Source organism: Anser brachyrhynchus, assembly GCF_964034855.1.
Source record: "Anser brachyrhynchus genome assembly, chromosome: 17".
NCBI classification, from domain to species: domain Eukaryota; kingdom Metazoa; phylum Chordata; class Aves; order Anseriformes; family Anatidae; genus Anser; species Anser brachyrhynchus.
The window spans coordinates 379-28,175 of NC_137710.1; the positions used below are offsets into that span (position 1 = coordinate 379).

General features: G+C 40.9%; 1 protein-coding gene across 1 annotated transcript in view; it reads left to right on the forward strand.

The window, feature by feature from the left end:
- Positions 1-567: 567 nt before the first annotated feature.
- Positions 568-27,797, forward strand: part of KREMEN1 (kringle containing transmembrane protein 1) — a 68,311-nt gene continuing 41,081 nt past the window's right edge. The window contains exons 1-14 of the mRNA XM_080560240.1: positions 568-1,828; positions 2,127-2,319; positions 9,118-9,319; positions 10,320-10,471; positions 11,000-11,167; positions 11,413-11,587; positions 13,798-13,999; positions 15,100-15,185; positions 15,777-16,045; positions 17,832-17,975; positions 20,660-20,815; positions 22,541-22,789; positions 23,940-24,212; positions 24,610-24,792. Of these exons, the coding sequence (XP_080416366.1) occupies positions 1,769-1,828; positions 2,127-2,319; positions 9,118-9,319; positions 10,320-10,471; positions 11,000-11,167; positions 11,413-11,587; positions 13,798-13,999; positions 15,100-15,185; positions 15,777-16,045; positions 17,832-17,975; positions 20,660-20,815; positions 22,541-22,789; positions 23,940-24,212; positions 24,610-24,792 (2,512 nt within the window). The 5' untranslated portion in view covers positions 568-1,768. The remainder of the gene's footprint in view (positions 1,829-2,126; positions 2,320-9,117; positions 9,320-10,319; positions 10,472-10,999; positions 11,168-11,412; positions 11,588-13,797; positions 14,000-15,099; positions 15,186-15,776; positions 16,046-17,831; positions 17,976-20,659; positions 20,816-22,540; positions 22,790-23,939; positions 24,213-24,609; positions 24,793-27,797) is intronic.

Here is a 27,797-nt window from a genome sequence, read left to right on the forward strand (position 1 = left end):
CACCACTGGCGATGCACTGCAGTGAGTCCAGAGAGTGCACTGGCACCACCTGGGATGCAGTGCAGTGAGTCCAGAGAGTGCACTGGCACCACTGGTGATGCAGTGCAGTGACTCCAGAGAGTGCACTGGCACCACTGGAGTTGCAGTGCAGTGAGTCCAGAGAGTGCACTGGAACCACTGGGGATGCAGCGCAGTGACTCCTGAGAGTGCACTGGCTCCACTGGGGATGCACTGCAGTGAGTGCAGAGAGTGCACTGGCACCACTGGGGATGCAGTGCAGTGAGTCCAGAGAGTGCACTGGCACCACTGGGGATGCACTGCAGTGAGTCCAAAGAGTGCACTGGCACCACAGGGATGCAGTGCAGTGAGTCCAGAGAGTGCACTGGCACCACTGGGGATGCAGTGCAGTGAGTCCAGAGAGTGCATTGGCACCACTGGGGATGCACTGCAATGAGTCCAGAGAGTGCACTGGCACCAATGGCAACGCAGAGCAGTGAGTCGAGAGAGTGCACTGGCACCACAGGGGATGCAGTGCAGTGAGTCCAGAGAGTGCACTAGCACGAATGCAAAAATGCAAGCAAGTCTGCTTGCAACAGCTGCGGTTCAAGCTCACAGATTGTCACATAGTAGGGGATTTTAAAAAAGGGGAAAGAGGCAGTATAATGGGGAATTGAGGCAGAGGAAGAGGACAAGGGACAGGTACAATATCTACCCCCTGTCCAACTGACCCATTAGGGTTAAATCAGTGTGCATATTTTTGGGAGGATGGGCACTGGAAGAAGGAATACCCAAAAGTGAAACCAGAGAGCCAAAATTAACAAGTATTTCTGAAGTGGACTTGTTAATGATTGACATGGAAGAATCAGACTGAAGGGGATCGGGCACAGAATTATCCAGTACTCCAGCAGAGCCCCTGGTTCCAGTAAAGCTGGGGAATGAAACTGTAATTTTTTTAGTAGACACAGGAGCCACTTACTCAGTAGTAAACAGCTGTTAAACACCATTGAGTAAATCTTCTATGCCAGTGGTTGGGGCCATTGGAAAGTGAGAAGTTAAGACCTTTTTGTAACCAATTAAGTGTGAAATTGGGAAGCGAGTTTTTACTCACAGATTTTTATACTTAACAGAATGTCCACTACCTCTGTTAGGATGAGACTTATAACGTAAACTGGGAGCCCAAATAACTTTCAAGAAAGGAAAAATCCAAGTACATGTTCCTGAAAATAATGCTTGGCAGGTGCAAGGATGTTTGTTATAGCAAAATTTTGAAGACGCTTCGGGAGAGGAACAGGATCCAAGTACTGACTGAAATTAAGGATGCAATGGTACCATTTGTATGGGCAGCTGAGAAATCTGGGAGAGCAAGATCAGCAGAACCAGTAAAGTAAGAGCTCAAGGCAGAGGCAAAACTGGTAAGGAAAAATGATACTCAATGAAGTTAGATACAAGAAAAGGATTGGAGCAAGTAATTGATATAAGAGGTGTGAAAATTAGCAATGGGACAGAAAATAACAGTACATGTGCCTCGTGCAGTAACTGCAGTTTTAGGTAATACCAGATACTGCTGCTAGAGCAAGATGATATTCAATTAAAAGCACATAGTAATTTGAATCCTGCTTCATTATTGCCATTAGACCAAGAGGAGGAAATTAACCATGATTGCTTTCAAGTTATTGAACAGGTAAATGCCACCCCACTAGATCTGAGAGAGAGACTCACAGCCCTTAAGAATCCGGATGAAGAATTCTACGCGGATGGAAACAGTTACATGGTGCATAAAGAGAGAAAAGCATGGTATGCAATGGTGACAATAACCAAAGAAAAAGAGGTAGGAACATTGTCATCTAATACTTCTTCACAGAATGCTAAATTAGTAGCACTCACAAGAGCCTTGGAGTTGGCAAAAGAAAAACAAGTTAATATTTATACAGATTGAAAGTTTACTTTTGGAGTGATACATGTATATGGTGCTTTTTGGAGAGAGAAGGGACTGTTGTTGCAAGGCAGCACGCTTAAAAACAGGAATGAGATTTTGAAAATACCTGAGGCAGTCCACCAGCCATTATTTGGCTTTCACCCCTAATATTAGGGTTCTTCCGCCCGCATGCTCTGTGCACCCAACATAGCCGCCCGGAAACGTAGTGCCCGAGAACGACACCTCCCAGCAATCTCCGGAATCCCAAAATGGCCACCTGGAAAGTGACTTCCTGAGAACTACACCTCCCAGCATTCCTCGGACTCCCAACAAGGCTGCATGCAGGCTCACTGTTCGAGAACTACATTTCCCAGTATTCCCTGCACTCTCAACACGGCCGTCCGGTAAGCAGCTTCTCGAGAGCTACACCTCCCGCAATGCTCTGGGAAGCCAACATGGCTTCCCGGAAAGCTAGTGTCCAAGAACTACATTTCCCAGCGTTCCCCGAAAAATTGAGCCTAGGTGCTGGCTGCAGGATGCCATTATTCGCCACCTTACATGCCCCCTTCTGTGCCCCCCCAGTTTTGGGGGTTTCCCCTCAATTTTGGGGTTTCACCTCTCCATTTCAGGGTTCTCCCCACAATTTTGGGGTTTCTTCGCCTAACTTAGGGCTTCGTGCCGCCAAATTTGGGGGTCCCCCCCAATTTTGGGGTCCACCACCCTCCTATTTTGGCCTTCCCCCCTAATATTAGGCCTAACCCGTATTAACCCAAACCCCTAACTCTAACCCTTACACTAAGCCTAACCTTAACCCTAACACTAAACGTAACCCTAACACTAACCCTAACCCTAAATCTAACCCTAACCCGTAGCTAATCCTAACCCTAACCAAACCCTAATCCAAACCATAAACCCAATGGTGGATCTAACCCTAACCTTAACCCTAATTGTAGTCCTAACCCTAATGTCGGAGCTAGCCTGGAGATAACCCTAACCATAAACCCAACTTTAAAGCTAAACCTAAGCCCTAACCCTAACCGGCCCCGCGAAGCTCACCTTAACTGTAACCCTTACCGTAACCTTAAGCCTAACCCTAGCGCAAACCCTGACCCTAATCCTGACCCTAACCCTAATGGCAGAGCTCACCCTAACCCTAATGGAGGATCTAACCCTAACCAAAAAAAAAGAAAAAAGGGCTTCTACTGTAAAAGACTGTATCTGCCTTTTTGTTGTGATTGCACATATCAGAAATATAAAAGGTAGTTAAGTTTGTTTTTATTATGACAAATGCAGGCCTTTCTTTTAAGCTGTAAAATGCATTTGAGGTCGTTGGGGGCTATTTTGGATAGCAGTTGACCAAAATCTGTAGTGCTACTTGCAGCAGAAGCATAATGCTTTAGTTTTCTGTCTAACAAAGTATGTTTTTTTTTTTTGTTTTTATCTAGCCTACCTATAGGTGGTGGGTTGGCTTGGCTGGTTGCTAGATTCTCATTATGCTTCTCTTTCATTCTCTCTCCTCAGCAGTCATGGGAGAAACAGACTTGGCTTGGGGAATGTTAATTTAATCTTTTGCTAATGAATAATAGTAGATCAGTGAGAACTAAACACAAACTAAAACCTTCTTCCTCTCATACTCCTTAGATCTTCTTCTAAGCAATGTAGGGGGATGGGGAATGGGGGTTGCAGTCAGTTTACAACAGTTTGTCTCCGATGTTTCTTCATCCTCATGTTCTTCCCCTACTCCAGTGTGGGGTTGCTCGAACAGGATGCAGTCCTGATCTGGTTCAATGTGGGCCCTTCCAAAGTGCTGCAGTTCAAGAACCATCCCAGCGTGGATCTATACCATGGGGTACAGTCCTTCAGTAACAGACAGCTCCAGTTTAGGTTGCCCACAGTCTGCACTTCCTGACAGACAAACTGATCTAGATTGGGCTTCTCTCTATGGACTGCAGTTCTGTCCCAGAGTCTGTGGACTAGGTCCTAGTGGAACTAGGCCAAAACAGGTGTGTCACATGGGGTAGAAGGCAAACAGTTCTCTGGAGCACAAGGAAAATGGGTTGTGAGGAAACTAGAAAATGAGTCCAAAGGGCAAAAGAAGGCTTGGGAACACAATGAGAAACTTTGGGGGGGATCCTTGCAGAGTACAGATGGCCTTAGTAAGTAAGGGACTGAATGAATAGAGTCATTCTAGACAGCAAGGGGGACCAAAGACTTCTCTGGGGCACAAAGAAGACCTCAGGAGATGTTCTGAGGGAACAAGAGGGGCCCAACTATGACCTACATAGATAAAAGGGAGCTGCAGGGCACGAGGATGTCCTCAGCAGGCATTATGACAGGAGCAGGGAAGTCCTGAGGAGGCCAGAGGGCAAAAAGAAAATTCAGGAAAAAATATGGGCCTCAGATGAGGGTCTGAGAGAATATGAGATGAAAGGGGAATGAAGAAGCCACAGAGTTGATGGAAAAAGTCCTAGAGATCTTGAAACAGACTCACCCACTGTAACCGTGATGGCACCAAGACCAGTGACACAGCATCGGCACACACACAATGGAGACCTAGACATGGATTTGGATTGGTGTTGTCTCAAACACATAGTGTCACCAGCTGGTCAGTGAAAACTTTTCTTTGGCCAAAGCAGTGCTAATCACACTCACATCCCTGAAAATGCTGCAGTCTTTGTAGGCTCTGTACTGCTTCTCCATGACAGCAGGCAGAGTGCCTCTTGGGCACTGACCTCTACCCTTTCTTGCAGGAGTGGGAATCAGGATGCTTGCTGCAGGGACAGTGTATTATGAGGAACTGGTTTCTGCTTTCAGTTGCCCATCCTTCTGCTGGAGAATACTTATGTATTCTGAGGACTTCAAAGTAGCAAAGTGCCAGTTCGGATCATCCAGTTTCAGTAAAGAGTCCAACATAGAGTAGTATTTCTGCAGACAACAAACGAGAAGGGGAAAGAAGGAGAGAATATCCAAAACTCAAAGTTCTATAAATAGTTATTATATTCTCTTTCTACTCATCCTGAACCTAGCTGCTTGTAAGCTTTACTTGAAGAATTCTAACATGGTCTCTACTGCCTGCAGTGTTCCTCGCTGAATGTGAATCAGGTGGTCTAAATTTTGTACTTTTTCACTAACTACAGCTCAGGCTTATCTTAAATTTCAGTCATGAACAGGCACTGTTCCAACTCCCATAATCCCAGTGGGATTTTTTTAGACCAGCAAGGTCTAAAGGGATGAGACTGTGAAGAGCACTCCTATATCGCAAACTTCAGATGCAACTCTTTTGCCATGCCACGTGGCAGCAATGCCTTCCAAACAAAATTGCACATTTCATTAGGAACTGGTAGGCTACCTTGACTCTACCATAGCCCCTCTGTTACTGCAGATGCAATAGGCCTCAGTTATTCCTGGTGAAAATCTTCACTCTACAAAGTCAGCAAAAGAGCTGTTCCCAAGCTTTCAAGCAGTGTGAAGATTCAAAAAACAACCAACCAGCCTCTCTCCATCATAAAGTTTCTGTTTTGCTATTGTAGCATACAGTTACACAGTAGTGTCCACCACATCAGCTCTGCCCTACTTTGCTGCCAGAATATCCTTGTGTTTCTGTCATAAGACTTCTGTAGTCCATTTCATTGTGCTAACACCATGCCGCTATTTTCAGTTAGAGCTGCTTTTGAATGTCTTTTTATCTTTTATGACTCCCATGCCAACAAATATTGTGCAGTAAACATGCTTTCTCAATGTCACATTATCTCCTCAGCAAAACTGTACTGTCAGCATCTATTCTTTGTTTTTTCTTACTGATAGCCATTTTCAGTTTCTTTAGTAAAATTAAAACATAACACCACATGTCACAGACTCTGTGGTCCTGAACTTTGGAGCATAAGTGCTTGTAAAAAAAAATGCATTTCCTTTCATTTTAGAAAAAAAAGTGACTAATAAAATAATGTGTAGGAGTTCTTCTGACTACCTCTTGCACTCCCTTCATCTTTTCCTGAATGAGAGATGACCTCTGAAAAGGAGCATTTCCTTCAGTTTGTTTTGCTTCAGTAATTTACAACAAACCTTTGAACAGTGAGAATCTTGATCATTTCTGGACACGTGTTTCTATAAAAGGCTTTTCCCTGACGGGCACAAAGGCTATCACAATCAGCCGTCCTGAATCATCTGGACAAAATATGAAATTTGTTGGTGTAGATGTTTCTTTCTTCATTCTCTTCTCCCTCAGTGCCCTTTGGAATACAGGTGAGTGGCTTTCAAATTTTTTTTCTGCGTTAAACTACAAACTTTTTTGACTTCTGAACTTCAGATATATACTCAGTAATAAATTACTGATACCATTTGTACAAACTAAAGCAAGGGCACACAAGCTTGCGCTTATCAGTACCATGTAATTTTCAACCCCTTCCTCTGTTATTTCCAGTAGGATAGTGGATCATTTTTGTAAGTAAACAGACAATCTGGAGAACACTATTTTTAAAGACATAGGTGAAATTTCTAGTTCCCTTTATTGAACAAACATTTCTACTTCCGTGACAGGTAGTTGTTCTAGTAGAGAAAGAAGGATGACCTTTATTTCTGTTGTGGTTTAACCCGGCTGGCAGCTAAACACCACACAGCCGTTCGCTCACCCTCCCCCCTCCCTCTCTGGGATGGGGGAGAGAAACGGGAAAGTGAAGCCGGTGAGTTGAGATAAAGACAGTTTATTAAGACAGGAATATAATAATAACAATAATAATAATAATAGTGATAATGATAATGGTATTAATAATAATAATGTGTAAGAAAACAAGTATCACAGTATCACAGATTTCTAGGTTGGAAGAGACCTCAAGATCATCGAGTCCAACCTTCGACCTAACACTAAGTACTCCACTAAACCATATCGCTAAGCTCTACATCTAAACGTCTTTTAAAGACCTCCAGGGATGGTGACTCCACCACCTCCCTGGGCAGCCCGTTCCAATGCTTAATAACCCTTTCAGTAAAGAAGTACTTCCTAACATCCAACCTAAAACTCCCCTGTCGCAACTTTCGCCCATTCCCCCTCGTCCTGTCACCAGGCACGTAGGAGAACAGACCAACCCCTACCTCTCTACAGCCTCCTTTAAGGTAACTGTAGAGAGCGATAAGGTTGCCCCTGAGCCTACTCTTCTCCAGGCTGAACAAGCCCAGTTCCCTCAGCCGCTCCTCGTAAGACTTGTTCTCCAGACCCCTCACCAGCTTGGTCGCCCTTCTCTGGACTCGCTCGAGCACGTCCATGTCCTTCTTGTAGCGAGGGGCCCAAAACTGAACACAGTACTCAAGGTGCGGCCTCACCAGAGCCGAAGTGATGCACAATGCAATTGCTCACCACCCGCTGACCGATGCCCAGCCTATCCCCGAGCAGCCGGCCCCCCACCCCCGCCAGCCACCCCTATATATTGTTTAGCATGACGTCAGATGGTATGGAATACCCCTTTGGCCCGTTTGGGTCAGCTGTCCTGGGTCTGTCCCCTCCCAGCTCCTGCTGCACCCCTAGCCTGCTCGCTGGCAGGACAGAGCGAGAAGCCGAAAAGTCCTTGGCCTGGTGTAAACACTGCTCTGCAACAATTAAAACATCAGCATGTTATCAGCGCTCTTCTCATCCTAATCCAAAACATAGCACCCTACCAGCTACTAGGAGGGAAAATTAACTCTGTCCTAACTGGAACCAGGACAATTTCTGACTTCTATTCCTGTTCTCTGACCTATACTCACATATTATGTTAGCATGAAGGAGGCAGGCTGGCAGAGAGGGAGATGGGGGGGCGGGGGGGAGTTGGGGGGAGATTTTACTGCCTTTTCATTTTCTTGCTCTCTTCACCTTACTGAAAAACAAACAGTCTTCCCTGACATTCCCTGCCCCCTCCCTGCCTTCACCCCCCATACACAAACCAAAAATCTTTGGCATTTTCTCCTCCTTTTGACAGAAACTGTCCTATCTGAAACTGGAAGCAATTGCACTTCAGCTCCATCAGGTGTGACCATAATTCTTTCTTCCTCTCCTAGTCTTGTTCATACATCGTTGATGACCTTTGGGAAGTAGGTCAATCCAGTGGATTTTGGAATGAAGTAGATTTCTCCTCCTCAGTCCACTACAGCCAGATCTTCTGTACTTCCACATTCAGGAAATTCCTTATATGCCAGTCCCACATACGGGGTTACTGCTGTTCCTGTTTGTTGGTCCAGCCAGTACCAAGGATATTTCCCCCATTCCAAGGTGGCAGATACACATACTACATTCACCACGTTAACACAGCCAACCACGCAGACTAACACAGTCCTAGATTACCTAGGTCATGTCAGCCTGTATTATTGATATAGTAACCCAAGCAGTGTGGGTCTTGCAAGATTCCGCTCTTGAAAGGTCCACAATGCTCACAATTATCTGTGCAGTTTGTCCACCTCACTCGACTCCTGCTGGACAGTCTCTGAAATCCATCCGTTTCTTACAATGTTACTGTAACTTCTGTCAACTTCTCACTGCTTTATTTGTTGTGTTCAGCAGTTTTTCACGTCATGTCCAGTAGTTACTTCTGGTCTGTTCAGATAGGCCTCATTCGAGGGCGTAGTCATCTGTTCGCCTACCTAGTCATTTTAACATCTACATTGTTAAGGTTAGACTCATTTAAAATGCACAGAAGGATGACATTCCAGAAGCTTTTCATAATTTCATGTTGTAACACACTTTGTCTCTAATGCTAGCTTTTCATTCATCCAAGAGCACTAGCTTTCTGTTCTCATTGATCCCTGTGTAGGGTTGACAACAATAGGACCCCTTTCTGGTTTGCTCAGGAACTGTTTATAGAAATAACTATTAATGACCTATTAATGAACTATTATTTTCTGATTAATGACAGTATCTGGGAGGCTGCTTTGGAGATTTATCTTTCTACTAGTTATAAAAATACCCATGGGGTTGGTGAATTATATGTGGTCTGGGAGGTAAATAAGTGTATTTTTCTAATCAAAATGAAAGGTAATCATGTAATGCACAGGTGATTATTGCCATCATCTAAATACATTCTAAAATAATGTTCATCTGACATAAACAGCCTATTTCATTTACAGTAGTTCTTTAGATGTTTAGATGTTGTTTCAGAGAACATCTAGAGGAGCTCAGTGACATTCCTATGTTTTTTTTTGTTTGTTTGTTTTTCTTCCTTGTCTTGTTCTTTAATAAGGGGCTCAAGACTCTTGCTCACATCAATGTGGAGAGCTTCTTGGTACCTGTTCTTGCCAAGTGACGTGCCAGTCCTTGGGGATTTGTTGTCGTGATTATAATGAATTTTGTCTTCAAATTTCTCCGTACTCAGGATCTCTGATGGGAGGCAAAGACATTTTGATTGAAAATACAGCTTTTAATACCTCTGTGATAATGTGCAGGTGGGCCATGATTTTATATTCCTCTACCAAAGGGAGGTTACCCTTTCTAATCTCACTTTTTGACAATAGGTAATTACCACAAAACAAGACTTGTCTATGCACGAGTGAAAAATGTATCTTCTAGAGTTGTCAAAATTATGAAACATGCAAAGGTTCTTTTAACAGTCACCCTCAAAGATACATGTTGTCTGTATTTCTACACAGGATCATTTCCTGTAGGTCAGGTTATTGTGAGATATTGTGAGATAACATTGCTCTGTTAGTCCTTCTCTGAACATATCACAACAGTGACTTTTCTAAAAGGACTTCCTTTCAGAGCTCTTTGATGCTAGTATTTTTTTAACATTCAATATTGAGAAACAGAAATATTAATTTATTAAACCATAACAAGACTCAAGCAACAAGAAAAGAATGTATACAGGGCACTTTATCTTTTTCCTGTAAGACAAACCCTTGATCCTAAGCATGTCAGCCTTAGGTACACATCACACATGCCACATATATGGCACACTGAATTTTACCAGCCCTGATGTCCTGGCATTTTTTCCACAGAATGTTCTGTGTCAGATTTTAGTTCTTCCAATCTGCATAGCAGCACTTGAAAAGGTTTTTACTTCTTCATCAGGAAAACCTTTAACTTGGGTATTTGTTCTGTAAAATACAACCCTGTAATTCTGTTAATCTTATAACATCACCTTTGTCTTCCTGCTATCCCTTTGTTGTTTGTTACTAATTTATCATGTCCCTCCCATAATTAAATAGTAAATCTAAGGTTAGCAGTTTGCTCTGTATTTGTGCAGTGCACAGCAGAATCCCCACTGCTGTAATAAGCACAAAGTACACATGAGCTTTACCGGTTTATATTCACTGCAACGAGGAAAATAGCCACGGGACTTGGAATGATCAGCACATGACACAAGGTTACGTAACGAAACATAACTGAGACATTCAGAATTCTTCTCTCAGCAGGGGCTCTGAGAAATGTTTTCAATATCAACAGGTTCAAGAAGAAAATCAAAACCAGTGGCTATGTTGGTAAGGATGGAAAAGCCCACTGTATCTCCCCATTGCTGTATGAAACTGGTTTCATCCACTTTGAAGTTTCTACAGATGACGGGCTGACATTTCCGTACTCTGGAACTTGGTTATCAGGTTACTAAAATCTATGATAACACTCTTCTATCTGTATTCTCGCTCCACAAATGCAAGATTACATGAGCCTTTCCCTTTTGATCACTTCTCTTCTTCCTTAATGTTTGACCTCTAAAAAGTCATTCTTGCTCCTCTCATGGTGATTCATATTTTGAGAGATGAACTTTACAGTGAGTGAGTTCTGCTGCTACTCAGCATCAGCAGCATTAAGTCAGAAAAGGTCCTGCTCAAAAGTGAGGCTGACCAAACCAGTTTCCTTTTAGTAGGTATTTCTGTTAGAAAAGAATTGCACCCTGGTGTTGTAATCCGAGGACTATGTCACACGTTAGTAGGGGTTGTATTCTCTCACCTTCAGTTTGCTCTTTTTGTATCATTCACCATGTTAGAAAATATGCACAGAAGAAATACTGCTAAATCTTAGATACTAAGTGGCACCTTTTCATTGCTATGCAGATCAAAAATTTCATTAATTTTGTCCTTTTTCTTGTCATTAATTTTGACTGTGTGTGTGTGTGTTCTGTAAACCAGTACATCACAGCAAGGTTCCGGATGGAGAAAAATGCACGTTGGTAAATGAGACAAAATGGCAATACTATGGCACCCACAACATTGATGGAAACTTAACTCTCACCTGGACACACCAGGCACTTACAGCAACCCATATCAACATAGAAGTCTGGGGTTACCAGGAAACAGGTAAAGTGATACTTTTCCTATCTGTGCACAAGCAGTTGTCAGTTGTCAGCTTCTGTGCAGAGCTCTGTGCATCATGCTGTCACTTTCTCTGAAGATTCAAGAAGAGATCTGCAAGTATAGATAACTCATGCCAGTAATGCCAGCTTTTCTCTTAATTTGCATATGGGTGAAGGCATCTAATTTCAATCATGTAGCTAACTATTCTTTTACAGCATCCAAAAAGATTTTTTTCCTTTATGTGGCAGGTGACAGTTACTCAGAAAACTGGTTTGCCAAGTGGGAATATCTTTATACTTTGGCAAGAGAAACCCCTAATACTGGGACATTTTCTTTCATTCCCGTACCTGCTAAAGCAAATTACAGTACTTGGGACTTTGGAATTTTGAGAATTACACCCAGCACCTATTCTGATGGGCAGAGGCAAGTACATCATGGCATTCATTTATCATAGGTACCTTATTGCTTCCGATAATTAAACTGCTGCCTCCTTTGACTTTTAAAACAAGGATTCAGGCTCTGTTTCTCATGAAAAAAAAATAGTGTATCTCTTCAAAGATTATGCCAATTAACTTTTCAGGCATAGACCTTATCTAAAGATAAACGTGATTATGCAATTACGTACATTAATCATCAAAACCTAAAAATTAATAACCAACACACTATTGAAGATATCTAATAGGAGATACCAAAGTTCATTGCTCATTTTAGGTATGTTTTCTTTATCTTCTTATTTCTAATAGGAGTAATTTCTCTGAGGCTTAGTGTTGCCTTGTTGCAATTCTATTTACTATATTTAGCTTTGGTTAATTTTGATTTTATTTAATGCCAGGTTATTTTGTATTTATTTTTGCTAACAGAAATGATTTGCTTTCTATGCACTACTTGAACTATTAGCTTCCTATATTCTACTTATTGTTGTTAAATTTTTTTAATGACATCATGATCACTCCTTCAAATACAGTCAAATTAAATTATCTCCACAAATCTTCTGCTAGCAAAGACTTAGACTGCATGTTAGACTTATTCATTCCTTGTCATTGTTGCTAGGTGGAACTTTACAAACCATTTTCCCATTCTTTTGTATCAAGTTGATTTCACATACACATTTTAGTCCTCTGAGATCGCTGCTTGATTACTTAGTTTAATATACTTTTCTTGTTTTCAGTGTGGTGGGTTGAATACAGCTCACGCGTAATCCCTCAATCACTCACTTCTTCCCTCCTAGGAGGATGGGGAGAGAATCAAACAGGCGTAAGTGCGAAAAACTCTTGGGTTGAGATAGAGACAGTTTAATTATTAAAGATGAAAAAAAAAAAAACACGCGAAGGCAATCAACCTCACAAGCACACGAGACCAATGCCTAGTCAGTCTCCCAGCAACGCCTGCTTTGGGACAGCCCCCCATTTTTATTGCAGAACATGGCATTCTGTAACACAGAATATCTCTCTGGTCAGTTGGGTTAAGCTGTCCTGGCCATGTTCCTTCCCAGCCTCTTGCCAACCCCTATCCTACTCCTCTGGGGGCAGAACGAGAAAGAGAAGGCCTTGATGTTGTGCAAGCGCTGCTCAACCGTAGCCAAAACATCAGTGTTTTACCAGCACTGTTTTGTCACAAGTCTAAAACACCGCACTGTTCACGCTGCTATGAAGAAAACTCTCTCCCAGCCAAAACCAATACACTCAGTGAACTAGGACATGCTGATTCTTGTTACAACTGTAAAGGAGGCCTTAACTGCAGATTTTTTTGTAAGATTTTTTATTTTCCCACAGCAGCAACAGGTTCTTCTCTGCATGTATTTTTTTCTATTTTGTATGTAAACCTTTGCATTCCTACAAATGATAAGTCCACTTCCTTTTATTTCATTAACTATTTCCTTATGATATTTGGTGAAATATCTCTGCAAGTGCTTCATACATATCCTGAGTTTGGGCAGATGCTCCTTCATAATTCTTCCATGTGTCTACAGTTCTTGATGTAGATAGTGTGGCACCTGTAAATACATGAAGTTCATGATCCTCAGTGTTAGACCATATTACTAATACATCAGAAACTATTTTACCATTTAGGAGCTGCTAACTACACCAGGGTTACTTTTTCTGGAGAGTTTATTACGACATTTTTGGAAACTATTGTTTTCAGGTATAGTTTCATGAGTGGATAGCAGAGTAGCCTTGGAACATTTCGAGGATTCTGAATGTTTCTTTCCCAATCTGTTGCTATTGGGCCTGTTAGTTCTGAGGCACAGAATTAGGTTCTGATAGAGAATCCAGATTTTCTTTGTTCTGGCCGAAAGGAAATATGATGTGAAAAGGCATGAAGAGAATATCTGTCTCTAAAAAAGTTTCATGTAAGCCAGAATCACAAATGCTAAAATATATTCCTGATTATAGCATACTTGCTGCATGCTGTCATGTCACCCTTTAAATGAGGAAAATTTTGTTTTACTGTAAATTTTTGCAGGAAAAAGAAAACAGCGACCTTCATAATCAAAAACAAAAACTAAACAAAACAAAGAAACCTTACAAGTTGTAAGATTATACATAATTCTAGTTAGTTATTAAGACAGTATGGCTGAAAAAACAGTGCTTGTTCAACTATCAAATCTATTTTTTTGGCTCTTTTTTCTCCAGCAACACGCCATCAATCTGGAGCTCAGAGCATGCATTGGCTTGGCACCTTGGGGAAGACTTCAGAAATGACCCAATTGCATGGGCAACTGCAAAATGTCTAGAATGGGACAGGAAAGAGGAGAAGCTTCCAAATTTCTTGGAAGAAATTATAGATTGCCCTTGCACCTTGTCACAGGCAAGAGCTGACACTGGAAGGTTCCATGTAAGTTATTAATCCATCACTCTGGCCTATTACAGTTCCAAGTAGAAGTTTAGGGACTGACATACTCTTCTCCATAGCTCTGTTCCCTCTCTAAATGTCATTACAAGGAAATTAAATTATACTTAAATTTGCACAAGTAGCATGACAAATAGCAGAGGCAGATATAGTTTATTCAGGCAGTCTAAATAACAAAAATCCTGTAGGACAGCCAACAAAAACCACCTTCAAACAGTATTAAGACAATACTTCCAGTGGTAGACGGAAAACGCTCAGAGAGGGCAGTGAACCATGTAGAGCTGGGAGCACAGATGACTTCTTCAAGGTCCTACAAGATGGCAGTCTGTGTCAGTAGGTAATATATCCCATTCTGGAAGAAGCAGCTATGTTTCTACCTAGTATATCATAACTTGCTGTAAACCTTTCCATCTTACATTTTGGAGCTCAAGTCCACAGCTATAAACCATTATTTCCTGTCTCCTTCCTTCCTCCTTCTCAACTTGACTGTTAACAAAGGACTGGTAAAAGCCAAGAAATCAGTTGCCGTTTAATTTATGCTTTCAGACCTACACTACTGAGCTGAAGACCAAATAGGGTAACTTTCTCACCTGTATACAATACCAATGATGGCAGTGTGCTTATGCATATTAAAATACATATATAAGGTGTTTTTAGTTACCGTCATTTCCTGGTTATTAAACTCCAAACATTATGTGTATTTTAGATCATACACAAAAAAAGCACATGAAGAAAAAAGAATAGATACACTGCACTGCCACTGTCTAAAAGCATAAGACATAAGTTAATCACTGTGGCATATTCTATGTTTATTACAATTATAGCTGAGTTCTCCATTTAGCTCCATCTGTTCTTCAAGGTCCGTTGTAATAGACTGCAAAATGCTGAAGTTAGACTAACATGTTGATCCAATCACTTCAGTACTAAATTCACTGTTTTTCCTATATTCTGTGATACTCAGCACACAGCTGCAACCAGTTTGTTTAGACTTTACATATAACTGAGAAATAAAGGGTTGGGAGAGGACCTAAAAATAGAAAAGACAAAATGGAAGCTCCATTAAGCAGAACATTGATCTTTTTCAGACAGATTATGGCTGTGACATTGAAAAAGGGAGCGTGTGTACTTATCACCCTGGTGCTGTGCATTGTGTAAGAGCCATTCAAGCCAGGTAAAGAAAAATTTTTGAAACTTCATTTTTTTTAATGATCTATTCTGTCTCAGAGATAGCAGTGTCGCAGAAGTCACAGAGGTGTCTGGTCTCTCAGCTCTCAGGTTCATAGCAATCACTGTTTCCCTCTTATTAGTCTTCATTGCTGATATTAAGTTATGGCCTTAGATTTACTAAGTCATTAATTACACAGTGCTGGATATCAGGAAACCTAAACAAGCGCTGATGCCTAAAAATAATTTGATTAGACTTAATTAAGCCTTTTTTATATGGGTCTACTTTAGTTCAACAAGTTATTCTTTGCACTCGTTCTATCAGAACAATTGTAAACAGTACTGTGTTTGTGTGGCTTTAAGTCCTACAGAACTTTCTTTCTGCCTTGGTTAAAGCTCCCTCCCTCATAATCCCTGATCCGGTCTATTTTATAAGAGCTGGGAAAAAAAAATATTTACTGACATATCATTTCTGGATGTCACATAGAGCTTAGTAACCAAAACATTTAGCCATAAAAAGAAAACAGGTAACCTGTAAGCACAAATAGACTTCGCAGGGCTGAATGATGACATTTTTCTCTCTTCATTTCTCAACCAGTCCTGTGTATGCAGCAGGCCAGCAGTGTTGCTATGACTCCACAGGGGCTCAAATCCTCACACAAGACTCCACAGGAGGCAGCACACCTGATCGAGGCCATGACTGGGGTTCACCACCTTTCATGAAGCCTCCCCGGATACCTGGCTTTTCCCATTGGCTTTATGATGTCATCAGCTTCTACTATTGTTGTCTGTGGTCTGATAATTGTCACTTCTATATGAAAAACCGTCCCTCCAGTGACTGCAGGACATATCGCCCGCCTCAAGCTGGTAACACCTTCAGAATTCCATTATGGATTATAGATTTTTTATACAGTTTTGTCTTTTAGAATGTTTGTGTATGTATGTGTTGTATCAGTTAAGAATGCGGAGGGCACAATATCCTGTAGAAAATTTCCATGGAAGGTTTCAATTGATCTGTCAGTAGCAAAATCTGTGTTTTTTAGCTGTCCTGCAAAATGTTCAGCTTGAGTACATCATTAACCCCTGAAACTTAAATAGCTGAGGTTTTGTAGTCAATGTCCATGGCTTCCTATCATCAGTGGGCTCTTTCTCAAAAATAAGTTAGGGATGGTTAATGACAGCTTAGCAGTAGCTAGAAAAAACTGTAATGCTGAAAAATGCTACTCGTATCAGACATGGAAATTTTAGTATTTGCTAGTGTCTATTTTTCCTCCCCATAGCTCTTAGGAAGTATTCCTTGAGTCTTGCCATGGCTATATTGCTGCCACATCTCTTGCTTTCTTCTATGTTGCTGGTGTGCTGTGGTGTCTGGTAGGATTGTGTCCTCTCTTAAAGAAGGAAAGAGCAAGGAGTCTTTGGTCTGCTTCAAGCAAAGAGGAGAAAATTGCAGAGGGCACTGAAAGTGAAAGTCTCTTCTGATAGTCCCCCATCAAATTTTCCTGTCTGGAAGCAGCAAAGGCTGGCTTGTCCCTAAGGAACATGGAGCTGAGAGCCAAGTGTGATAACAAAACTGGCAGGGCAGGGTCCTTGCCAGCGTGAGGTCCACTCCAGCTGTACCCAAGCAAGGTGGGCAGGGTGGACACAAGGAAGGCAGCAGCGATCAGCTGAGAATCCAGATCTCCATAGAAGTTTGTGGTGTCAGGACAGGTCCAAAGTTAAGCTGAGAAGTCTGTCTGCCAGAGGGTCCAATATCCAGTCCAGAGATTGTTGGGCAAGTCTATAGTAACAAGACATATCTGAGGACAAGCCAGAAAGTCACTCTGCAGTCTGGGTCCAGTTCAACAGGGTTCATGGCCAGGCACAGGCATGGCTGTGTTGGAGATGGAGACAGGTACACCTACCTATGAGGTAGCTCAGTCAGGGACTCACGGTCCAGACTGATAGAAGCACTGATAACAAAATACTCACCAACCAAGCAGTTAAGGACCTACCCGTCATATGCGTGTCCTTACACAGAGATTCATACCTCAGATAGGATGGAACAACTTTATCGTTTTTTGCTGTGGGGGAGAGGGACCTTCCAACCTCTTTACTATTCTGGTAGGCAAAACCAAGGATATCTGCTGAGTTCTGTAGAGGCTTTAGGGCTGAGGATCACAGTCATCTCTCTCTCTTCTGGCCAGATGAGACTTCAAAGTCCCATTCCATTTCTCCTATTGTCACTCCCAGCTACATGTGAAAGCTTCCTTCCCTGGTGAGCTGCATCTGGAGTAGTCCTGCATTTGTGTCTAAGTCCTCCCGTACATTGTGTGGGAATCAGGCTTCTAGCTTGAGAGTGAGGATTGTGGTAGGGGGTCCACCAGGTAAACATTGCAGCACATAAAAGCATTTTAAACTGCAGTTCTAAGTGTTGGCTGATGAAGATGAGTAACCGGAATGACAATTGCTGTTCCTACAGTGCTGTTCAAGGTATGTTACAGCACTGCTCGAGTCACATTTACATGGATCAGACCTGTGTTTATTCCTTTGTTTAAATACCATTCTTTGGATCACCGCAATGGTTATTTTTTTTTCCTCATGTGAGCCTAAGAAAAGGAGTAATGGATTGCAGTCTTCACTTGTTCTTATGTCTCTTTTTGCTTTTAAAAAACAGCATCTGCCTTTGGGGATCCCCACTTCCTCACATTTGATGGTCTGAACTTCACTTTTAAAGGACAAGGGGAATACATGTTGGTAGAGTCTGATCTCACATCCCTAAGGGTGCAAGGAAGGACCCAGCAGGCACACTTTCCCAATGGTAAGTTGGTAAGAGGGAAAGTAGTGATGACAAATAATAGCTTCTGAGGTTGTTTGATTTTCTCTTTACAGCATTCCTCTGGGCTTTCCGAGTCTTCTTTTTCCTCTAAATATTTCCCAAACTATGACTACTATCTCTCTGGGCTGTAACAGTGTTCTTCCTCCATTCCCAGACAGATTAACACCTTACAGTGATGTTCTTATGAGTGGAAACAACTTTTTTTTGTCAATGTACATTTGTGTGTTCTGGCATTCTGCTGCTTTATTGTATAAATATGGACATTTCACTGTAAAATAACTGACAAAATAATGAGCTGAGTTAGTTGCACCATGTTTAAAAATGAATTTTAAAATGTAGCTGTGAAACACAGCATTTCCTCATATGCATGCAGAGTAGGGCCAGTATTATCAGTTTAACTCTATTTATTGACTCAAGACAGAAAGTAAAAGCACAGGAAATCAGTAGTCAAAAGAGAGCTGATTATAAGTCAAACATTAAAATCTTCCAAAAGCATATTTCCTGCTGTAAATAAACAGATGAATCCTGGATCAATCACAGATTTCAAACTGAAGTCGGTAATACAGAGTACTAATTGAGAACAAATTCAAGCATTTACAAGATTCTTCTGTAATGATTACAGGATGCTGATATATCTTAGGCAAGTCAATAAGAGCAAGCTGAAAAGAATCACCTGTGAGACAATGTAAATAATTCCAGAACTAAGTAACAAGAAATAATTTGTTGGAGAATGGTTACTGATGAGTTGCAGAAGTTACTTACTGTTAGGATCTATTTTATGTAGTATAATATGACATGTTAAAGAGAGGTGGCTAGACATGGACAAGTTAATTCTGGTGTGATCTGAAGGAAAGGAGGCCTCTGAGAAATACTGAAGTGCAAATGAAGCAGTCAACTTCAGCCGTTGGAGCAGTCGTCTCTTTTTGGCCCAACACATATGCATGCAAGGAAATTAAAATAAATTTTTGGGTATGCAAGTGCAAAAGTACTTTAAAAGTATATAACAATACATAAAAAATAAACACTTCTCTGAGCTTTTCAGACAGTCTTTTTAGATACCCCAAACTAGCAGAAAAGTTCAGAATGTCTGATGAGAAGTTGATTAAGGGTGTCATTCTGTTTTTTTTTTTTGTTGTTTTCAAAGGGCCTGCTTGTCCTGTTCTTTTGGCTTATTTGTAAACCAAAACCTAGGGCAGAAGAAACCGTCTGGAGGTACCTTTGTCACTTGAATGGGCAGATTGCAAAGGAGCCTGTAAGAAGGAGATGATCTTTTACCTGCATTTTGAAATGAGGGAAAAATAGGGCGTGGAACAGGAGAATGCTGTCCTGCTTCTCAGGACAATCTGAAAAGCTTCATATCAGATACTTTCATTTATGCTGTTCCTGGATCTAATGGTACAGATGGTGCATAAAATAGCCGGCTTGCCTCAGGAAAGAGTATTTCAGCTGAGCTCAGGGATCACAGAATCACAGAATTGTAGGGGTTGGAAGGGACCTCGAGAGATCAGTGGGTCCAGCCCCCCTGCCAAAGCAGTTTCCCTAGAGCAAATTGCACAGGTAGGCATCCAGACAGGTCTTGAATTACCTCTAGAGAAGGAGACTCCACAACCTCCCTGGGCAGCCTGTCCCAGTGCTCCGTCACCCTCACTGTGAAGTTCTTTCTCATATTGGTGTGGAACTTCCTGTGCTTCTTTTCGTGGCCATTGCCCCTTGTCCTGTCCCCACAAACCACTGAAAAGAGGCTGGCCATATCTCTTTGTTTCCCACACTTCAGGTATTTATAAACATTGATGAGGTCCCCACTCAGTCTTCTTTTCTCAAGGCTGAACAGACCCATGTCTCTCAGCCTTTCCTCATAGGGGAGATGCTCCAGGCCCCATATCATCTTTGTGGCCCTTTTCTGGACTCTTTCCGGGAGATCCCTGTCTTTTTTGTACTGGGGAGCCCAGAACTGGATATAGTACTCCAGGTGAGGCCTGACTAGGGCAGAGTAGAGGGGGATGCAACTGAAGGATTTGGAATGTCTGGTAGAATTATGAGGATGAATCAAAAAGTGTGGGTTTCAGCACCCACATAGACATGACTGCTTATACTGAATACAACATTGGATAGGATGGAATGTATCAAGGAAATATTTTGCCGTGGATACATTTTAATGTGCTTGTAGTAGAAGTGTCATGAGTCACTGAGCAGTTCATTCTGGAGATAATTTTTTTTTAATTTGTGTGCATCCCTTCTCTTGTCTGTTTCACTCTGTTTCCTTTTTGTGTCTCATCTTCCCTGAAAATTGGGTTTTCCCAGGCCCTACTCACAGGACTTAGTGTGCAAGAAGGAGATCAACTGGTCTTCTTACGTATCTCTGCCACCATCTCTGCCACCACCACTGGGATTAAGAATTTAGAATCTCCAGACCCTTTTTTAGCAGTAAACATTCTGCTTTCAATATACTACATTAGCAGGAGACTTATACCATGGGCTTCAATGCAATGTGATTTATATGCTTAGCAATTTCCTGAAATATAAATAGTCATATTTAATTACTTTTAAGAAATGTCTGGTTTTTTTTGTTTTCTTATTGTGTTATTGTCTGTATCGTTATAACATTCCATATTTATTTTATATGATGTGAGGTATCTTGAGGGATTTTTTGTTTGTTTGTTTGGAAGGAACTGAAGCTCAGGTGACAGGCTTGTCTGCAGTGGCCATGCAGGAGAACAACTCTGATGTGATTGAAGTGCGCTACTCAGAGGATTTGAATCTGGAGGTCCTGTTGAACCAAAAGGTGGTCAACTTCTCTGAGCAAAGGTGGATGGACCTGAAAGGTTAATTACACATATCAGCCTTGAAACCTATTTTATTCCTGTGAAACCCCTGTATAATTAAAAACATCTCTAGATGCATGTATTTTGATTCTATTTTCAGTGTACTTTTGAGAAACAGAATGCAGGTCACTCCAAAAATAAAGTGGGAAATAAAACAAAGGGCAAGCGGTATCCCCGATAATTAAATCTTACTTTATTATTATCATCTGCCTTTCTTCAGTTTAGTTGCTGCCAGATTGAGGCAGAATCAGTGGTAATGCACAATTTGCATGGGCCTTGGTGAACAAAATGGAGAGCATAGGGAAGAATGTGATTTCCATCCAATCTGCCTTGCTGGCCCTATTTTTATACTAACCCAGTGCAGGGATTCCTCTTGCCTTTGAGACTGATTACAGCTAGGCTGTGGACAGGAATATAAATGCCAGAATTATGGGCTATGAATCTCCTTCCTAATAGCCATAGATCAAGTGTGCTACAGAGAAGCATAATGTGGCTAAGTTCCCATGGAGAGATGTAGCAGTGAGAACATCAGATCCTGAGACCTTCCTGCTTCTCGTCAGCATTTCTGGTAGTTAGCCTAGCAGTGACACCAACTGCTGGAACTCCGACACTGACTGGGAAGAGGCAGAGTCATCAGATTTCTCAGTAGTCTGGACTGGCACGTTCTTTTCTCTCAGAACATACAAATAACATAAATGACAGCCTTTACCAACACATGGTGCCTTCCTGAACTTTCTGGGGTGTGTAGTGTATGAAGGGAATGCATGCAATCCTGGCAACGATACAGAGATATTTAACAGGTGGCTTCAATGCCCACTTCTTCCATGTCATCCTACAGTGGTTTGTGGAGTAATTGTTTTCCTTCTCATTCCATGGAGGATGAATAGAATTAAAAACTCTTTACTCATTCTGCTTTGAGCCTAGTGTATTTAATGCAAAGAAACCTACCAATCAAAATGAATGATAGCGAAATACAACCAATGTATACTAAAATATAGCTGAATTTCACAATCACCTATCAGGAGCTCTCTGGGTTGGTCAGATGTTACCCCTCTATTCTTCTGCCTGAAAAGACTATGAAAAGTTGCTTTTTCTTTTTTTTTTTTTTTCTTTTCCTCCAGGGGTGTGATCATTTGATTACACATTATAAAAATTTTAATAGTGAGCCTTCTGCTCAGCAGAGGAATTTTTCTGTGGCTCTCACATATTATTCCCCAAATGGCTGGAAAACGTATTGAAGAGCAGAGGGAAGGAAAAAAGTGGGACAGTGATGGAGCTTGGATAAAGAGCTGTAATAGGAAAGTTTTGACAAGATGATCAAGAAGCAGAGGAAACCTGTGACCACTGAGAGCAGTGTTCCCAGCTCACAGCAGCTCTGTGATGTAATTGTCTCATGTCGTGAAGTTTCTGCTCTGGGACACTGTCAGAAGGACATGCAACTTATATCAAACGTGGGCCCTTTTTGCTACTGCTCTGTAGTAGCCATCTTAACACATTTGTAGGTGTATGTGTTGGTCCTGTCTCAGCAAATTTTTAGGGCTGAATTCCTCTTGTCTTCCAAAAACAGATGGTATGGAGGTGTGGCCTCCTTTTAAATGCTTCTCAGAATGTAGCACAGAGAGGAAGGAAGGAAATGCTTTATAAAAAATGTTTAAAACTGATGACACATCAACCTGTTCACTTTAGATGATTAGTTGTTTTGTCCTCTTCCTCTCATTGTTTTAGGTCTCTTTCTCCATTCTACAGCTGATCAGAAGATTACAGTGATGTTCTCTTCTGGGTCTGGAGTACAGATAAGGGGAAGTGGAGGATTCTTGACCCTGACAGTTTTGCTCCCAGATAAGTTTATGAATCACACACAGGGTCTCTTTGGAGTGATGAATGGTAATACAGAAGATGAGTATACCTTTAAGAATAAAACAACCATATCAGTTAATGCAAGTCCTCAGCAGTTGTTTGAGTTTGGAGCTAACTGTAAGTGATTTATCTGGTCTATTATTACGTTTGTTTTTATAAATTCAAAGCCATTTCTGATTTACAGGTCAGAAAATTGTCTGTGCTAAGCAACCTATGCGGGGGGGTGGGGTGGGGTGGGGGTGGGGGTGGGGGGGGAGAAAAGTGAGTGAGAGAAGTATGCTCTTCCTTACCCAAGTGGGTAACATATCTAGCCACAATGGATTAAGACAGTACCACGATGGAGATTTCTGCACTTTGTTCCATCAACAGTGAGAGCTCATATTTCACCGCTTACACTTTCAGAATTCCATCTACAATGGTCGTTGGAACACAACATCGTAAGACTGAAGTGCTACAGAAGTCCAAAAATAGTCAGGGTCAGCCACCTTTTTCCAGAATATTACTAATGTTTCCATTAAGTACCTGACAGTTTTAAAAATCAAGTATTAAAATAAAAATTAACAATTGTCCTTGTCCTAACAATTTTCTTAAAAAAAGGCAAGGTGTGTAAAAGAATAGTTGCTTTCATTCAATGAAAGTGATTCAGCTGCTATATCTAGCCTGCAGACTAGACTAGATTGGTCTGCATTCCTCCTGATGTTAGGTTAGAAGATGGATCAGAAGAAACAAGGTACAAAATACCCTCTGGCTACCATTTGCTCTCTGTGTCAAGCACAGTAGCTGTATGCCACCATTCAGATCATACTCAAAAGTTTCACTGCTCTTACTTCAGGAATTTTCCAGTTCGTCTGAATGAAAATGAAAAACAGTGCCATGGCAGAAACAATACATTTAGGGATACATAGGATCAGGATTTGTGTTGCTTGTAACGTTTGGTTTAGCTAGCTCTGTCTGAGGTACTTTTTATCATCAATTTTCCAGCAGGCATCTAAAATCATCATTACGTAAAGTTGTAGCTACACATTTATTTGGATCCAGTTTTAACAAATTGATCAAAGACTAACTTTAGTATGAGGTTAAGATACTGCATGTAAAAAGGAAAATAATCTTGAACTGTCAGGAAGAGGTACTAGATATGACTTCATGGATCTGTTCCAGCTGTATATACATTTATGTAAATAAACACCTAGAATAGTAAGTAGCAGGAGGTGGTGTAGGTCTGTAAGCAATGTTACCTATGAATCTCTCTTGCTTTCTGTCTCCCAAGGGGCTGTTGAAAATGGAACTTCTCTCTTTACTTATGACACAGAGTTTTTATTGAACAATTTCTTTTATGGGGAAAAGCACAATACTTCCTTTCTGCCAGTGTTCTTTCCTTATGAAGACCCTGCTGATCCCTTGGTGAAAGAGATGGTCTTGGTCTGTGAGTCTGACCCATTCTGCAGATTCGATGTCCTGACAACAAGAAGTCTTCAAGTGGGAAATTTCACAAGATTATCTCATCAGAATCACAAGCAGTTGGTAGAAAATCTAAAGCCAGGTGAGATAGCATTAAACAAACTATCCCTTTCTGCAAGGCATCTAAATAGTTAAGACCATGTGAGGAGGCTTTGCTGAACTGTAAGTTCATACATCTGTGAACGCTTTTATCAGGCGTAAACATCCTTGTACTAGAAAAATTTTAACACATAGGTTACTTAGACAAACACAGAATACATTTTTTTCCATTTCTTTCACTACTGAACCACTGTGTAGAACTCTTCATTTTCTGTGACTTCAACTTGGAATTAAAAAAAAATAAATCTGAAACTATTTTTGTTAGCCTAGAAATCTTTGTCGTTCTTTGAGTTGCCACTCAAATGCCATTTGAATAATTGTAATTGAGATTTGCTAGTTCAAACCCTGACTACTTCAACCAGATATTTCTCTTTTACTAGTGATTTCTTGTGGCTGGCTGGATCATCCAACTAACGGAAGAAAAGATGGAACAAACTACCTGCTGGGCTCAACCATCCATTTCATCTGCAATCAGGGCTATGAACTCATTGGATCAAAAGAAATAATCTGTCAAGTGACAGGAGTCTGGTCTGGAGACATACCTAATTGTATCCTGAGAACAGGTCTGCTTCCTTTTAAGTGTTACAAATTTTCATCAGAAATCATTTTCATTAACCAGGCAATCTCAGTATACAATGTTGGCCCTTGACAAAAGCAACTTCTTTTATTTGGGAAGACATTGGACATGAGATTCCTTAGCTTCTAGAAAGACTAATATTTAAATCTAAATAACAGTTTTGCTTTTTTATTATTATTATTTTTAATCTACTCATTCCTAGGGCTTGGGGCTATATGCTTCTGTTTCTCCAGTTTTGGCCTAAAGGAACTGTTTCTCAAGTGGACAATCTAAAATAATTTACAAACTCAGTCTTAGAAAATGGGAAAGCATAATTACTTAGCTAAAATTATTCCATAACATAGAAATACATAGGCTATAAAATGGATCTTATTTATAGCATTATTTTAATGTATTTTTCTTCTGTAAATAATATGATATTTTAGAAGTTCTGAAAATATGTAATCTATATATACATATACACAGAGAGCCAGAGATTATTGAAATCATCTAGTATCAACATAATTTGAACTGTTTTTCAAGAACAAATGATGGTACAGCCCCCAAGCATTTATTGTCATCCTTGGTTCTGTCATTGCTAATTTAATTTTAACTTTCTTTGGAACTGGGGCAAATGTAGATCCAGTCTAAGCCATCTGAGGGGTGGTTTATAATTTCACACATTATAAAATGAGCCCTTTAAGAGAAACTTTGCAGAGCAGGACCTGGGGATCTTGGTGGATGCAAGCTGAGTATGAGCCAGCAGTGTGTCCTTGCAGCAAAGAAGCCTAGTGGTATCCTGGGCTGCATTAGGCAAAGTATTGCCAGATGGTTCGAGAGAGTTGATCATTCCCCTCTACTCAGCAGTGGTGAGGTCACGCCTGGAGTGCTGGGGACAGTTCTGGGTTCCCCAGTACAAGAGACATGGATGTACTGGAGAGAGTCCAGTGAAGGGCCACAAAGATGGTGAAAGAACTGGAGTATCTCTCCTATGTAGAGAGGCTGAGAGAGATGGAACTCCTCCACCTGGACAAGAGAAGGCTCAAGGGGGGATCTCATCAATATCTATAAATACATGAAGGGAAGGTGCAAAGAGAATGGCCCAAAGTTCTTTTCATTGATGCCCAGTGCCAGGACAAGAAGCAATGGGAACAAATTGAAACAAAGGAGGTGCCTTCTGACATCAGGAAATACTTTTTTGCTGTCATGGTGACTGCGCTCTGGCAGAGGTTGCCCATAAAAGTTGTAGCGTCTCTGTTGTTGGAGACATCCAGAAGCTGTCTGGGTATAGTGCTGGGCAAATGGCTGTAGGTGATCCTGCTTGAGTGGAGGGACTGGGCAAGATAACCTCCAGAGATCCCTTCCAACCTCATTCTGTGAAATTCGTTACTAAACAGCCTGTGATAACAGAGGGCAGAGAGCAGACATAGCATCCTTGTCTCTCCCCAAGCTTCCCCTTCAACACTTGTTGAAGGCTTCCACTCTTTATGGTTCCAAAGGACTATGTTATCTCAACACAAAATGTGTTACTCTATAACAGTAAAATTATTGTGAATCGTATAGAATAATATTTATTATAAACAAAAATTCATTACCCCTCTTGTGTCAGTACTATTAGATTATCAATTAGCCTGGAATTTTTAGACTTAGTACCAGTTCGTCTGTCTCTATAATTTTCAGAAAATTGCCTAATATTTACTAAGTTTCAGCTTTGATTTGTTCCTACACCATGTATACTCCAAACATCCTCAAGATGGCAGTGTTTCAAAGCACCACTGTGATGCAAGGCCTTACAGCATGCTGAAACACTTTTAATGCTGACTTAATTGTTCCTGAAAGTACTCATCAGATAAATCCTATCAACGGATTCTCCATTCTGATCACCTTCCAAAAATCTGGAAAGTGCACAATACATCAGCAGTGAATTCTTGGCCAGCAGAAACATTTAATCTGCTTTTGAAGGCCTGCACCAGTTGCTTATTTCCAACACAATGTCTCATATTTAGTGTTATTAGTGAGATGATCCACAAATGAGTTTGAGCAACAGACTGTGGACTGTAGCATAGAAAATAATCATTGAACATTTGCACAGAACAAGTGTAAAATATACAGTGTTGCTAAATTTTAAATAGATGAGTGAACATTTTTGGAATTTTTTTTGGACCAGCTAGTGTTAGTAATCAGTACACAACTGATTCTATTCACAAGAGCCAATCTCAGTATTGAAGCTATTTTGTAAAGAGTGAAACTAGAAGTATTTCAAAACATTTCTATTTAATATGATAGACCGGAGTATACAGAGTACTTCAGTTAACTGTTGAAAATATGTAAGAAATTTAGAAGATAATTTAGCATCCTTCATAGTTCACGGTAATAATAGATCATTTGTAAAAAGACTAAGGAGAATTAAATCTTTACAAAGTAAAGCCAGATCTTAAACAGAGTCAGTGGCAGAACATTTTGCCAAGCTGAAAGCTAAGAACATTTTTACATTGCTGCCATCAACTGCGTACATACTGGATAGGAGCCAGTCAGTCTCAATAAGCAAACTGGATGCTAACATTTACACTAGAATAAAAGGGACAAAAAGCCAGCCTTGAGAGATCAGAGCAAAAGAGCTGGAAGATACACAGAAATTAACAGCATTCAGAATGAGGGAGACATGCCACTGTTTTATGGCTAAGCAGATAAAAAACTGAATGTTTTCCAGCACATGGGCTCCTGAGAGATGGCAAAGAACAACAAGGTGTAAAATTCTTTTTATCCAATTGTAAAAATAGCATTCCTTACTATTTGATATTTGGGGTTGTAGCTCATTTGTAGAGTGAGCCAAAATGATATTTTTTGTCAGCCTCAGGAAACTGGAGTATGGCAATGCTGCCCATAGCAGCAGGATACCATAATCAAGACAATATAACATTTCATATACAGTTCTTCACTCAGTTTTTCTAACTGCTGTGCCCCCATAATGGCATTCATATCTAGCCTGGTTCCTCCATTTGTATCAGAATA